This window comes from Sus scrofa, chromosome 3, assembly GCF_054392235.1.
Source record: "Sus scrofa isolate SSC_HxYL_T2T_F1_AM1 chromosome 3, Sscrofa_HxYL_maternal_Yorkshire_Landrace_v2.0, whole genome shotgun sequence".
NCBI classification, from domain to species: domain Eukaryota; kingdom Metazoa; phylum Chordata; class Mammalia; order Artiodactyla; family Suidae; genus Sus; species Sus scrofa.
Window position 1 is genome coordinate 139,730,525 of NC_139385.1, and position 15,887 is coordinate 139,746,411.

The 15,887-nt window shown below is 52.4% G+C and overlaps 1 protein-coding gene and 1 long non-coding RNA gene across 2 annotated transcripts; one reads left to right on the plus strand and one right to left on the minus strand.

The window, feature by feature from the left end:
* Positions 1–579: 579 nt before the first annotated feature.
* Positions 580–3,010, minus strand: ID2 (inhibitor of DNA binding 2). Its single transcript, NM_001037965.1, is given in 3 exon segments — positions 580–1,353; positions 2,134–2,197; positions 2,566–3,010. Coding segments are annotated over 2 exon segments (405 nt in total). The 5' UTR covers positions 2,914–3,010; the 3' UTR covers positions 580–1,353; positions 2,134–2,140.
* A 193-nt stretch (positions 3,011–3,203) lies between these two features.
* On the plus strand, positions 3,204–4,778 carry LOC146404978 (uncharacterized). The gene is made up of 2 exons (XR_014839832.1): positions 3,204–3,254; positions 3,431–4,778. It is a non-coding gene; the product is annotated as an uncharacterized LOC146404978 (long non-coding RNA).
* Positions 4,779–15,887: the final 11,109 nt, after the last annotated feature.

The following is a 15,887-nucleotide window of genomic DNA, read 5'->3' on the forward strand; positions in this document are numbered from 1 at the left end:
TCTCCCGAGGCTGGGTGTGCTGCAGGTGGAGCAAACACAGGGGAAGCCAGGGCTGTGAGCTCAGGGCCCGATGACACCTGAAGTCCCAGGGCAAACAGTCACCAGCAGCAGACCCTAACACTGAGGGCTTTCTGCCCTGCCTCTAAATCTTAAAATCATGTTCCGAATTCCCTGGAGCTCTTCCTCTTCTGGTTAACAGCAGTTTCCTTTACTCCAGAAGCGTTTTAACATCTCTGCAGCCAGGTAGCCCTTCCAGAGCCCACATGTAATTTGAATGATCCCACTCCCAGGAGCCACCGCCACAGCAACTCCTTGGTTGGCAACTCAACACTCAAAACACAGGTGGGACTGAGAGAAACTTCTGGGTTTAGAGACTTTCCAGCCCATCAGCTCTCCCAAAAAGCAGCAGCAGCCCTTTGCCCCAAAGTGCTCCTTCTGACCACACATCTGATAAGGGGCTTCTCTGCACACAGGTTCCAAGACTTGGGGGGGGGGAGAGCGAAAGGGGTGAGGGGTTAAATAAAATGGCGAGACAGAGAAGGAGAACATCTTAAAAATCATTCGGAATTCAGGTGTTGATTTCAGACATGTTTTTATTATAATCTTATACAGTCTACATAAATTTGAACTTGTATTTATTTGGGTTCAGTTATAACATAGCATGATAAAAATCAAAGCACTGGTCCTCTGAAATAAAGCAGGCAATCACCATTCAATAAACACACTTGATTTATTTTGTATAAAAGGGTTAAGTTTACAACTAAACTTTTATAAAAAGTTTAGCATGAATAAGTACATCATTACACTTTGATGCAGAAATTGACATCTCTGCCGCTGTACAAGGAAACTCTAAGGAAAGAGTTCACGAGGTTTCACTCAATATATATATATATTTATATATAAATATATACACAGCATTCAGTAGGCTTGCGTCAAAAAGGTAATTTCTGACCGAAAGACTTCATGTAAGTAACTGAATACTGGATCCTTCTGGTATTCACGCTCCACCTTTGAAAAAAGGCAAAGTCTGCTTAAATTGGGCAATTCCTTGTGATTTTAACGTTTTTCGCTCCCCATGGTGGGAATAGTATATAAAGAAAACCTTCCAACTGCAGAAAGGGCATTTAAAAGTCTTTTTCATAAATAACTAGTACACAGTCCAGGTCAGAGAACACTGGGCAAGTCGACCGTTCTTAGTTTTCCTTCCATTTTTTTTTTTTTTTTAAAGGTCCATTTGACTTGTCCTCCTTGGGAAATGGTTGAAAAATAAGTTCAGCGCCTTAAAAGAGCCTGTGGATTTGTTGCTGTTGTTGTGCAAAGGGGGTGTGGGGGGGGGGGAAGAGTCATGAACACCTGCAAAAGATCGAGAGAGAAAGGATTGTTTAGGAGATTTTAACCTAAGGGCAGAGGCGGGCAGACTGGCGCCAGGAGGAAGCCGCAGTTTGAACATTTAACCAAACACTCAAACATTGGGCAAACCCTGGCGTCCACAGATGCAAGACACACACTCGGCCTCGACAGCGCAAATTAAACATTAAAATAGCAGAGACTCAGGCGAAAAACTTCCCAATGCAATCTCCTATTTGGATCTCCAGCGGCAGGGCTCATAGGCGCCAGTCTGCTTCTTGTAACAATTATTTGATTGAAAACAGCCCTTTAGTTAACAGATTGGGAAGTCGGAATCCCACATCACAGGGGCTGAGGCACAGGGCAGCAATGCTTGGCTAGCCTGGTCCCAGAGGGCTGGAGTTTTAGGGAGGGAGGATCCCGATGGAATTTGCGGTGATAAGATTAATTACACGGGGGTTAGTACCTCGTAGTACCAGAGCATGAGCAGAAAACAGCCCAGGCATGATACTGGCACATAAAACCGGGACACAGTTTCCTCTGCCACCTTCCATAGTTACTGGCTTTTTTTTTTTTTTTTTAAGGAAAATCTTCCGTGAATTTGAGTAACAGGAGCCAGATGCCTCTTCACATCTAGTACACGTAAACAATGTACTACGTGTTATACAACCAAGTACACGTTCATCTACCAAACCCAACATTTTACAGATTCGCAAGTACACACGCGCGCGCGCGCACACACCCCGAGTGCCGGTTCACCGACCGGAGGCACAAGCAAACACTCACCATTTATTCAGCCACAGAGCGCTTTGCTGTCACTTGACATTAACTCAGAAGGGAATTCAGAAGCCTACGAGAGAAAGGGGATAAAAGGCTCGACGTTAGACAACTTCAGGAGAAAGAGCTTTTTTTTTTCTTTTTCCAAGTAGCCCATAGAACAGCAAGTTCCAGTAAAGACGTTTACGCTAATTGCAGACTCAAAGATTGATGCGTTAACCTCTCAGAACTAACCTATCAGCAATTTCCCGCATAACTCAATCTACAGCAGATTTGCAAAAAAAAAAAAAAAAAAACAAAACAACTAATAACAATGAAGTTAATTAGCTCATTTGTGAGTCACCGACTGCGGCCGGCGGTCTCGACAATGGGTCGGCCAGTGGCAGCCCAGGCATCGCCCGGCTGCGCGGCCGCGAGCGGGGCACCAGGAGCAGGTCTTACCTGCAAGGACAGGATGCTGATGTCCGTATTTAGGGTGGTCAGCGGCGTCCTGGATGCCTGGCTCTGCCCGGGTCGCTGGTGGTGCAGGCTGACAATAGTGGGGTGCGAGTCCAGGGCGATCTGCAGGTCCAAGATGTAGTCGATGACGTGCTGCAGGATTTCCATCTTGCTCACCTTCTTGTTCTGAGGGATGCTGGGCACCAGCTCCTTGAGCTTGGAGTAGCAGTCGTTCATGTTGTACAGCAGGCTCATCGGGTCGTCCACCGGGGTTTTGCTCCGGGAGATGCCCAGGCTGTGGTCCGAAAGGCTGTTTTTCCTAACGGACCTCACTGGACTGAAGGCTTTCATGCTGACCGCAGGAAAGAAGAGACCGGGAGGAGGGAGCGGGATGCCCCGGAGCTCAGGACGCCGCCGCTGCCGCCGCGGCCGCCGCCTGCAGAGCTTCCTACGCTCGGCACCAGGCTCGGCTCAGAACGAAGCAGGGAGCCCGGCCGGGCGGCTTTTATCAGCGCTCGCCGGGGCCACACGATCCGGCTTCCTTGCGTCCCCATTGGTGGAGGGCGGCGCGTCCATCAGGCCGGGCGGGCACCCCCATTGGCCGGCGCGGGCGCGGGGCGAGCGCTCGGTCCTTCCGCGTTCGCAGCCAATCCCCGCGGCGCGAGCCCAGCTGGGGTGGTAAATAGAGTACAGTAAGCGCCGGGCCGGAGGGGAGCGCAGGGGAAGGGGAGGGCTGGGGGAGAGAGAAGCGGGTGGGGGTAGAGGAGGGGGTCGCGGACAGGGTGGGGGAGGGGGAGACCCCAGGAACCTAAATGTGCATCTTAATCCCCTGTTAATCCCAACGGCGAGGCCGGACTCTCTCCCTAAGGTGTCTCCCGAGGAAGCCTTCTACACCTCGGGGCTTTGAGCATCCCTAAAACCACAGCCACCGAGGCCAGGTCTGCGCAGCGGAGGGAAAGCCACCACGGTCCCCTGCGCCCCACGGAATGTCAGCAAGATAGAAAGCATTTCTGAAGAAAGTGAAAACGCACATAAGTTTGCCGTCGCCAAGTGACGTCTGTAGTGTGAGTTGAGTCTCTTAAGATAAGGAAAAGCTTTGTAAAAAACAAAACCAAAATCACCCACGCGCGCATTCAACGACAGGTTTAGTGTGGGATCGTGCAACTCGGAGCAACGCAGGAGGCGTTGTTGTAAACTCGGTGAAGTGAGTGCTTATTGGAACCTGTGCTGATCGCTGAGGAGCTCTGAGCGCAGGACGCTTTCTGGCTTCCTTTTCTAGAAGGAGGAAGGGCTATCTATGATAATGATCCTACGAAGCGGAAATCATTAGGAGAATTTGCGTATGGAAGCTGTATTTACGTACACTGCCTTCCGAGGCTGCCAGTCTGTCCTCTGCAGTGTAGGTGGCAAAGTAAGGTGATTAATTATGCACAAGTCGTGATTTCTGGTGTCACATTCCAGTCCTACTGTATTTTTAAAGCTTTGTGACAGGTAGGTGGCTCCAGCCAGTGGTCGATATCTTCACATTGTTGTTTTGTTGCTGTTGTTGTTGTTGTTCTTTAAATCTGTCATGTACCAAGTTTGGACTCTTTTCAGCACTAGCCTTAGGGGCAGGTTCAGGTTGTTTCCTTCCCTCTTTTCCCCTATTAAATCTTGAAGAACTCATTCTGCCATCTACATTTTCTACAAAGCTTGGAGTTACTTGCTCAAATCCTTTTCAGTTAATTCACACATTAATTCTAGCTTAACTGAAGACCATGGTAAATTAGTGTGTTGAAAACCATATTTCTCTAGAATACAATAAGCTAGAAAATCTGAGACAACATGATGTCTCTAAGTATCTTATGTTTTGTCTCAATCTCCTTTGCACTTGGCGGGGGGGGGGGCCGCAGAACTGGATAAAAAGCAAAGTTTAATAATGGGGACACAGTATTTTTTCCATCAATTAATGATTAACTCTTCAGCTGGTGGCCCGAGGGTCTGGTCTCTGACACCAGTTGCCGCCATGCGCCTGCCTCAGGGCTTCTCTCCAGGGAGGAAGAGCTGGTGGCAACGAGGTGGGTGTCACTTTCAGAAAATCCAGCCGCTTTGGTTTTGGAGGTTGGAAGTGGATGGTTCTCTGACCCGCAGAGAAATCTGCTCAGGGCCTGGCCAGGAAAATGAAGCCTGCAATTCTGTTCCTGACAGTATTCGATTAAAAACCTCTCCTCTGATAATAAGTCTGGAAATGATTTCATACCCGAGTCCCCCACAGTTCGAGCCTTTTGATGTACTTTGTGTGCATGTGTTTCTGTCACATACGTGCCACAGTGGAACAGATTTTGTTTTGACACTATTTTGGTTCATGATGTTATACTTTGACTATTTTACAATAATAGCCAATGTAAACAAACATCTTTGGGATTCTCAAATTATTACTTGTGATTCTTGGACATTGCAGCTCTGCGATACTGACGCATGCCTAGCTTTTTCCAAGGACACCGTATGTTAACGTCCCTGCCAGCCTCATTATCCCTACAGCCAGGCTCTGGGCTGGTTCCTAATGAGCGCTGTGCAGTATTACTTTACACACTTGCAAAGTTGATTAAGGCAGTGCCTGCTCCCCTGATCATTTTTGGACCCTGCTGTAGTCAAATTGCTAAATACGCTAAAAGTTTTCTGGTGTATCTTTCTTTAGCGGCCATGTCAAGAGTCCAGTCAGCCTGACTGTGTTGAATTTGATTCGACTGCCAGGCTACCCAGTTCCATGTTCATTTAAAGATCATTTTAAGGGGATTATGAGCCTGTATAAGTTAATGATTAAAAAAAGGCCCAGGTGACTAGTATGGCTAGCTCAGCAAGCCCAATACGAAATTCCCTTTAAAAGTATGTTTTCGTCGGGTAATTGGTGTTGGAGCAGCATTTTCGGGGTGGGTTACAAGGCACCGAAAAATCTGTCAATTGGTTCGCATCTGCGGCCTCTAAAGCTGCAGAGAGGGCCCTGGATTCGCTAGATCCTTGGGTGGTGGGAAGGTGTGAATGGCTTCCGGTGTGTGTGTGGGGGGGGGGAATGCTCTCGCCCCCTACTTAAAGGCACACGCCTGCCCTGGAAGTTCCCCCACCCTGGTTCCAGGGCTCCCTTCCTCGGTCTCCACCCCAGGCCCCGCCGCCGGCTCCCAGGGCGACCAACTCCTCGCAGTAATCAGAAGCAGCTCCGGGCTGGGCCGGCCGGGCCGCCTTTGCAATCCCCGCGTGATGCAACGGGGGGCGGGAGGAGCCTGCGGGGTCGGCGGGGGCGGGGGGGGGGGGTCCTCCAGGTCCTCCCTGCACATCTGGCGCAATTGGGAGCGCTCGCCTTTCTTCCCCCCGGTTTTGTTCTCACAGCTGTGTCCATTCCGCCCGTGACCCCCCGAGTGATCCCTGACAGGTGATGAATTGGCAGCGGTGGCGGCGGCGGCGGCGCGCGGGCCAGGCCGCGGCGGGGCCGGAGCCGGAGCCCCGGAGCAGACTCTCTGGCGCCAGGCGCGTGACGCCGCCCATTCACGCCGCCCTGCAGCCTTGTCCTCGCGGCGCCGCTCAGGCGGCTGCCATGGCAACCGCGCCGTCACTCAGCGCGCGCGCCCAGCTGATCAATGCCTGCGAGGCCCGGCCGTCCCAGGCTCGCCCCGGCCCGGCCGCCCGGCCCGCGCGCACCTGCAGCCGCCGCACATCTTAAGTTTCGAGCGATTTGGGGGAAGGAAGGAGGATGGAGAAGCAAAGGGGGCGGGGGGTTGGGGGCGAAGAGAAACAGCCGGGAGAGGGAGAAGAAAGAAATCTTCTTGTGCAGAAGGAGGCGTAATGTGCCTTAGAGGTTGCCAAAGCAAAAGGTTTTGCTTTATTTTATTTGTTTTTGCAATCCAGGCGTTCAGGGTGGGGCTGGCGCGAGGGAAGGGCGGATGGGGAGAAGGTGACTTAGTGGATGGCGAGATTTATTTATTCCTTTGGAACCTCCGGGATATGACTTTGATGCTGGACTCCCCCGAATGCCTTTGAAGGAACCCTCACTCCCGCTCCCCCCCCCCCGCCAATCATTGGCCCCTGCCTGCCGTCCTTCTCAGAACCCTTGGAGGTTGCCCTAAACACCTACAGATTTTTCCATAACAGTCGCCCCCCCACCCCCCGCCCCCCGGAGGTGCAGCAGGGTCCGCGCCTCCCAGCCTCAGCGCGCCAACGGACCCGCGTCCGCGTCCTCATTACCACTACAAAGCCAGGCAAACTTCGCCCCTTTTCCAAGGCGGCGTTTTTAGCTGAGAACATCAGGAGGCCAGAAAGTTCCCAGTTAGCCCGCCGGACGCAGACGCCCCCACGCTCCCAACTTTATCTCTAGGGAAAGTTCCATTTTAAGAACCAGATGCCAACATTCCCGGACAGTTTATGGCATCCGGATCCCTCAAGGGTGCGCATCTGCAGTTTGGAGTGTTAGCAGCAGTTATTTATCGTCTGTCCTGCCGAGGAGTTGCTGAACGGGGATGTCCTCTGCTGGCCCTAAGACCGCGGGGGTGGGGGTACGACTCTTCCCGGTCCTGTTATCTGGTTTAGCAGAGTTTGTTGTGGTTTTCGAGGAAACGGCATCTGGATTACATAAGGATTCAAGTTTTTGCTGTACTTGTTTATTTAATACCTTGGCAAGAGGCAGCCCTTGCCCTGAAACCAGATAACCGAATTTGGGTTTAAAACCAGCCTTAGATGAGGGGCAGCGGCGGCGGCGGGGGGGGGGGGGCAGAGAAAACGAGCAAAACCGCAAAAAGCAAACAAGGGGATGTTTATTTTTCTCCTTTTGGGTATTTTTGAAGACCTGCCTAACCTCTCCTACTTCTTGTCGCGCACAGCTAATAAATTGCATTAACAAAACGCTTGAGCTACTACAATGGCTTAACAGCCATCCCTCCCCCGCCCGCCACCATCGCAGCCCTAATTCCTTCTAGGATTCGCGCGCCGTCCTGCTTGCCCAGAGATCGCAAGAGCACCAGGAAAAACGCCGTGCTAAATCCAATTGCTTTCAACCGTCTGATCTGGGAGCGAGATCACCTTTCAGACCCTTTCAAAGAAAGCAAAGTTTGGGAAGTTTGGCAGAGGGGCCGATTTAACTACCAGCACGGCCAATATTTGGTTACAAATGCTGTGAAGTGCCCCGATTTGTGACCGCGTTTGATTTTCACAAAGGATTTTCCTGTGACTTTTGTTCCGGTCACCAAATTAAAAAAGAAAATTAACTTGAGCAAGAGATAAGGTCTTGGGAAACAATCCCCGGCCGCCCGAGAGCTGGCGGGCGCGGGGCTGGCGTCGCCGAGTCTGAGCCTCCCCGAGGCGCGCGTCGCGGGGTCCGGCCCCCGCAGGGACCCCGGGTCACCGCGGGGACCCCGGGTTGCCGCCCACAGCGCGCCGCCTGCTCGGGCCGCAGCGCTCAGGCCCCCGGGACTGCCCACTGGCGTCCGTGGGAATCCGCAGCCGCCCTCCCCGGCCGGCGACGAGGGCGGGCTTGTCCGGAATCAAGCTGCATCTTAATATTACAATACGGCACCAAAAGCAAAACCCCAGGCCGGGCTTGCGAGTCCCTAACAAGAAACACATTGTCCGCTTCCCTCCCGCCCCCCCTTCTTGGCCGAAGCCACGTTTGCGCGCCGGCCGCGATGCCCCGGCCAAGTCCATGACTTCAGAGCGGAGGAACCCGCCCCGCACCACGAGCGCGCCCGCCCGGCGGCCACCCCGCCGCGCCCCGCCGCTGTCCCGCCGACAGGTCTGGGGCTCAGGCCGGGGCCGGGCCGGGGCGCGCTCGGCGGCGGACACGCGTCCTGTGCCCGCGGCGCTTTGGCCACTGCCCTTTTCCGACCCGGGAGGCCGCCTCTGGGGCACTGGTGGCACCCAGGAGGCGCCAGCGCGCATAATTCTAAACGCTGGTCTCTTCGGTTGGCCGGTGGAAAGACGTTGGTTTTTAAACGATTTGAAATCCTTCTCTCCACGCTCCCCCGGCCCCCGCCAGTCTTTGAGGCTTCCACTCCCACGTCCCTAAAAATGATAATTTACGATATTTCTTCTCCCCAGTTGGAAATAGCACGAGGGTTCTCTAAGCCCCCTGACTCCTGTCACAGGTCACTGCCACCCTTGTCCGCGAGAGGAGACAGGACCTAGGACAGCATTTTCGGGAGGTGTGATGGGGACCCAGTCCGCAGCGGGGACCCGCGGGGAGCAGTCCCTGGGCACCCAGCGTCAGCTCTTTCTGGATCGCGCTGTCTTCCCCCGCCGCTGACGCCTGGGCCCGCCCGTCTGAAGGCTGGGGCTGTGGGTCTGCGGGCCCTGGGAGGAAAGGCTGGTGGAATTAAGTGGTATATGTTATGGTAACCATCTCTGCCCTTCCAGGAGTCCTTGGGAAGCGCCCAGACATTCCATTTCAAAGAAGAAAGGGCGACACGATGGCCCTCTTTAAGGCCAGATTAAACATTCACACTGGGTAAGAGTAATCACTTACAAGCCCATGCCGGCTGGCCTGTTCTGCTCTTCCTCTGAACCCCAGGATTTAGGAAAAGGAGATGCTGTCCCCATTTTACAAAGGAAGAAACTGGGGCACAGAAGGACAGCCGCCCCTGTGAGCCCACACGCCCTACACAGCATCCTGTGACGATCCGCAGGGGCGCCACCTTGACCCCCGGTGGGATATTGGTTATTTTTTTACCTTGAAGTGTGTTCCAGTTCTGCAGAAATTTATAAAACACATTGTTGTCCCCGTCCTCAGAAGGTCCCACCGAGTGCCGGAGCCTGACTCTGTTAAGAACTCGGATGTGAGGACATCACACCTGAGTATGTGCAGCAGTCGTCTTTATAGGCAGAGTCCAGGGGCCCATCTCCAGAAAGTCTGATTAACCGGGTTTGGTGAGCAGCCCAGGAAACAGCCTGAGGAAATGCTGATGCAGGAGGTGCAGGCGCCACACTCTGAGACGCTTTGGCTTAGCCACTGGCCTCTTCCGTCCATCCTACAGGGTGAGAACGAGCTATCTTGGACCTCCTGAGGATCCAAACATTTTATTTATTTATTTAACAAAACTCTAGAACACAAGAGACGTTTATTATATTTTTACCCCCGTTTTTACTTTCTCTCTTATTCTTTTTTCTTGATGTTCCACTATTCTTTCTTCTACCATTTCCTTTCTGTTTCAAGGGCCTCCTTTAGACATTCTTTCAAGGTAGATCTGCTGGTGATGAGTTCTCCTGCATCTGAGAAGGTCTTGTTAGCCTCTCAATTCCCGAAGGATGTTTTTGCTGGATCTAGGCTTCTGGGCTAGAGTTCTTTCAGCATTTGCGATCACTTCCTTGGTGCATCCATGATTATGGATGAGAAATCAGCTGGGTTTTGTTTTTTGTTTTTTCAAATTTCTTTTTCTTCTGTAGATAAGGTGCTATTTCTCCCTGTGTTTTTAAATATTTTCACATCTTCACTTTTCAGAAATTTGACCATGATGTATTTTCTTGATATCTTCTGTTTCTTTACTGAGTTTTTTTTTTTTTTTTTCTTTTTTGGAGCATATTCGTACTGCTCATTGAAAGACTTTTTTGGTGGCTGTTATAAAATCCTTATGAGTTAATTCCAACATCATGTCAACTCAGTCTTGACAACTGTTGTCTTTTCTCATTCAAGTGGAGCTTTTCCTGGTTCTTGGTATGATGAGTGATTTTTGATTGAAACCTGAACTTTTTGGGTGTTATGAAACTCTGGATCTTAACTGCATCTGCTATTAGAGCAGGCCTCTGCTGACGCCACCCTGGCTGGGGAGGGGGTGAGGTGTCTTCTCCGACCCTGCAGAGTGGTCTCCAACCTACACTGTGGGGGCAACGGTCTCTTACCTCCAGAAGGATGTGGATACCCCAGCTTCTTGCTCAGCCTTCTCTGAGACCACCCAGTGGGCAAGGGGAGCAGTGCCTGGCTATTGCTGTGTGGTGGTGAAAGTCCAGGCTCCCAGGTGACCTCTGCTGACCCTGTTGAGAGGGCTTATTGCCGACTAGCAGCACCGGATGCCCCCGCTCCCCACCCCACCATCTGTAACACCGCCCTTCTGTAGAGGGAGGCTGGGGTGGGGGCGCCTCCTGGCAGTAGGGCGAGGGCGAGGGCGAGGGATCTTACGTAGATGAAACTGTGGGGCTTGCTTGGAGCAGTGTGGTCATTGTCGAGGTGTTTTCTATCTTCCCAGGCTGCCTTGTTCCTGGTTCACTGCTTGAGAGAGCAGGCTTTTCTTGTTTTCTTTTCGCTTGTGTCCATTGGCCTTTCTGGGTGCCAGGTTCCCCGGCATCGGGCCTGGGAAATAAGAAGCACAAAAAACAAAACAAACAAACAAAAAAACAGAGAAAACATCACCATGCCCTTCCTTGGGCCCCACCGTCGCCAGCCAGGCTGCCCTTCTCTCCATCTCTCAGCGTCTTCTGATTTTTGTTTTCTCTCCAACGTCCAGAGTTTTAGCTCTCTTTAGCAGGAGGAACAGGGAGAGGTACATCTACATCATCTTATGTGGAACTAGAAGTTTCTGTATGTTAATTGTTAAATAAAATGGAAAACTATTCACATTTCTGTATTGTTTGGCTTTGAAAAGCACCTTCCCATGTACCTTACTTCATCAAGCCGTGGAGTTTAAAAATATGATTTAAGTCTTGTTTTATTAGGCCCAACCTGGCCCTGACTGCAGGTGTCTAGAGGTCTGACAGCTGTAGAATTCCTGGCTTAGACAGTATTGTCCTCAGCCTTGCCATCTCCCCCTGGTCGCAACGGCCATCAGCCAGTCACCCTGGGCCCGGGTTCCTGGCTCCTCCACCTGCACGAAGAGGCTCAAACTGTGGGGCAGGCTGGACGGGAGCACTTCAGCACCGACCCGCACTCCGCAAAGTGTGGCACCAGGGCCTGCAGCCTGGGAGCACGGAGGCCAGTGGACTCTGGCTCCGGTCCAGACCTACTGAGTCAGAACCTTTTGGGGAACCAGAGCTGCCGCCAGTGAGGGGCCGCCTGGAGCTGTGGAAGGAGCCAGGAGCAGAGATGCTCGAACACCTGCTTCCACCTTTATCTCCGGCTTTATCCTTTAAGGTGGGTGGTACTGCAGGGCCAGGTGGCGGGTGGGGTGAGGACTGGACCCCAGGGTGCCCATTCCTTCCGCTGTCCATGGGGAGTGGGAATGTCTTTGGATGGGGAACAAGTGAGGGCTTGTGTGGGAAGCAGGCCTGGGAGGTGCTGGGCACTGCAGTGGGGCTGTTAGTCCCAGGGTGGGGTCAGGGTGGTAGGGGGGTCCTTCTGGCTGAGAGCACAGAGCCTGGGAATTGCTGGGTCAGGGCTCCCACCCACCAAACACCTCCACCCCACAAGGCGGGTGGCGTCTCAGCCCCCTCACTCCAGCACAAGCCTGGCATGAGGTCTTTCACGGCCTGACGTCCCTAAACCCTACAAGACCCTCAGGTTGGCACCTGCTCGCACTCCTGTCTCACCTGCCAGGAAGCTGCCCTGTAACCCGTCCTGTCAATGCAGCCAGGAGATGGGGCTCAGAATCTGGACCCTGGACTATCTGGCTTCAAAGTCCGATCTCTGACTGAGTTCCTCCCTAAGGCTTTCTGAAGGTGTATCTAGTCCATTGCATTGTCTTCAGAGAGATTTGCTGGCTTTAAAAAAAGGAAACATGGGAGTTCCCACTGTGGCTCAGCAGAAATGCATCTGACTAGCATCCATGAGGATGCAGGTTTGATCCCTGGCCTCTCTCAGTGGGTTAAAGATCCGGCGTTGCCTAGTGAGCTGTGGTGTAGGTTGCAGACGTGGCTCCCTTCCTACCTGGGAACTTCTATATGCCACAGGGTGGCCCTAAAAAGACAAAAAACAAAAAAGGAAAAGGAGACATTGACAAGGGATATTTTACAGGAAGTTCCCAGGCTAGGGGTCAGATTGGCGCTGCAGTTGCCAGCCTACATCCAGCCACAGCAACACCAGATCCGAGCTTCATCTGAGACCTTTGCTGCAGCTTGCGGCAATGCCGGATCCTTAACCCACTGAGTGGGGCCAGGGATCGAACCTGCATCTTCATGGACACTAGTTGGGTTCTTAACCTGCTGAGCTACAAAGGGAACTCCTGAAATAAAATAATCGTAACCATCCTTACTGTGTCGTGGGGTCCCCTTGGGGCAGATAATGGCCGAGGCCATGTGGCCGGTGGGGACCGAAGGAAGGATGCTGACGATGGAACATCCCTGAGCGCAGGTGGTCTTGGGAGCAGCGTTCTGGGCGGGGAAAGCATCAAAGCACTTGGAGGGAGCCTGCCCGGGGTCCCAGCACTGCGGCCGTGACAGGTGATATGTGATGCAGGGAAAGCCCTGGCCCTTCTGACTCTGAGAATTCGGATTGATAACAGCACGTCACTCTGGGTGGTATGTTGAACAGTCAGCGCGTGTCACATACAACACCTGAGAGGATAGACGTGTTCAGGAAGCAGGTCGCCAGGTAAAATGAAGCACAGATTAAATTTCAGATGACCAAGGAGTACTTTTTTAGTTTAGCGAGTCCCTGTATTTTTCCTGCTAATTCTCAACCTTTTCAGTACATGGTCACTATGACAGCAGCAAGCACTCCTTAGGAATGAACTAAAAAGTCCGTAAAGATAGGAACGGGCCTTTGTCACTAAGCTCTGACTAGTTAAGATAACGGGGAGAGAAGATGTCTAACTAAACCGACAGACTGCAGTGGTAAAAATTCCAACTTGGAGTCTGTTGGGACCACAATGGCCTAAGGTGGACATCAGAAGGCTTATTTAGAAAGCGGCAGGTTTGCACGGTTTTGACAGACATATAGGTCCTCGGGCCCCTCCTGCTTCTCGGCACAGGCCAGCGCCTTGTTTCTGTCATAAATTGATTTCCAGCGACGTCACCCCGGGGGAGGCCCCTGTCCCACGTGAGATGGGACAGCTACTCCAGGATCCCCAGGTCACCCTGCTGACCCAGGACGGCTCCAGCACAGCTCGCTCGAAGTCCAAAGTGATGCCAGCGATGGCAGGTGGCCGGGGCCTCACTCCTCCAATCGCGATTCGGGGACCCAGGCCCCGCCCACTTCCGAGGCTCTCCCGGGTCCACCGCGGGCTTCCAGAGCGTCTCGGCTCATCCCCTTCCAGCCTGAAGAAGGGGAGAGAGCTCGGAGGACCCTGCGGAGATGCCCTGGGGTAGACTTGGCTCACAGCACTTGAACTCGCATCCCTTGGGTCAGAAGGGGACCTCTCAGGGTCAGCACAACCAACACTTGGGGTGACGTTCCTTTGTGGTGGGGGGCTGTCCCAGGCAGGCTGGGTGCTGGCCTCTCCCCACCAGATTCTAATAGAAACCCCCTCCTGCAAGCGTGACAGCCAAAGATGTCTCCAGACATCGCTAGAGGTCCTCTGGGGGGCAAAATCGCCCTGGCGGAGGCCCCCTGCGTTGGCACTGTCTCCCGGCCACGCCTGAGTGTGGGGAGGCTGGGAACCGCAGCGCCGTCACTGATGCAGAGCCTCGGGGCTGGCCTCTGGCCCAGTGACCTTTAGCCAGTTCCCCTGTTGCTGTGGGGACTGCAAAGCCTGTTGTGGAGCCATTTGTGTGGGTGTGGGGAAGGTAGCAGGAACTGGAGGACTGGGACCCTGGAACTGGGCAGGACAGGGGAACCTAGAGCCAACGGCCTTCATGTTGCAAAGTGCTGCGTGTTATTTGTGAAGAGATGAGTATTTACGGGCAGGATGCAGCCACGGAGGAAATAACTCTTGGAATATTCCCACCGTTCACAAACCCTTGTACAGCTATGACTGCATCCCCAGGCTGCCCTGGCATGGGAGTGGATGCCGCGTGCTGCCATGTCACAGGCAGGGGGCTTCGATATCTTTGTTTTACTTGAGGATCGTTGCATTGTGCAGACAAGCAGAAAGATTGGGGTTGGGACTGGAGATGTAAATACTGGGATTTGGTGTCTTCCCAGGAGGAATTGGGACGCCTAGGAAAGGGAACTGTTCCATTGGCACATACGAACCCTGCGGAGTCACATGATTATGCCCGGGAGAGGAAGCACGTAGGAAGCTGTTTTCATAGGTTTTTAAAATTATTATTATTAACGTTTACTTGGGTTAACGAGCATGCAAACAGATCTGGCGCAAACATGTCAGTAATAAAACAACAAAGTTGGTTTTAAAAGGGGAAGTCACTGGCTTGTGAGTAATCAGATCTTACCTCAGCTGGAAAAGAAGACAGGTTTTCCAAGCTCAGACATGCAGCGGGTGTGAATGGTGGCACAGATGCGATAGAGTGCAAAGGCAGGTGCCCATCTGACCATGCATGCAGGCACGCATCCATCCATCCATCCATCCGTCTACTCATCCATCCATCCATCCAGTATTTACTGAACACCTACTATGCACCAGGCACTCTTCTAGGAATTTAGGAGTCATCAGTGAACAAAACTGACAAAAATTCTGACCTCCAGGGTGTTGCACTCCAGTGGAGGGGTGCGTGGGGGAGAACAAAGAAATGAAACTGGTGCTTAAATAACAGAGGTTATTAAAAGATGATGGAGGTTGTGGCCATAGAGCAGGGATGGCCATGCGAAGTGCCGACAGCAAGGGTGGAGGAATGGTTTTGAATGGGGCGATCCTGGTAGGCTGCATGGAGAAGGTGGCATCGGAGCAGAGACTTGAAGAAAGTACGTCTTCCGGCTCACATGGCTGGAACTTTATAGTAAAGTAGGAGAGTCAGGCACTCACAAGCGTTACGAGCGTGTGTGCCTGACCCCAGCCACAGCTCCACGGAAGCAGCTACAGCTTTTGGCACTCTATTTTAGAATAAGTCAGAAGGCGAAGCTCAGAGAGGTTAAGAAACAAGTCTAAGGTCACAGAGCTACTGAGAGTCAGGATTAGGGAGCAAAGTCAGGGATGATGGATGCCCTTTCTCTGCTTCTTTCCATCGAGTACAGGGAAAATCATGAGAAAGATTACTCTTAAATGGAAAAGAGTAACAGAAACCCATGGGCAACATTTCCATGTCTGCTCGGAAATTGAGGGTCATTTAGGCAGCGATGGGACGTTGGTTTCCTTCTTAAAAGCACAGCCAGGGAAAACCCAACCTGAATGATCTGGAAACTTCTGGAAAATATCGAGTTTTAGCCCCCACCTCTACCTATCCCATAAGAATCTGGGGGTAGGTGTGAAAGGGCCAGTACTTTAAATTTTTTGACAGGATTCCTGGACAATCTTGGGATCATGTTTTCAGATATTATTCTGGGACCCCGAGCTTCCCAGCAGAGGTGGAGATGTGACTGATCCACCAGGTGACTCCTACGGCCACAG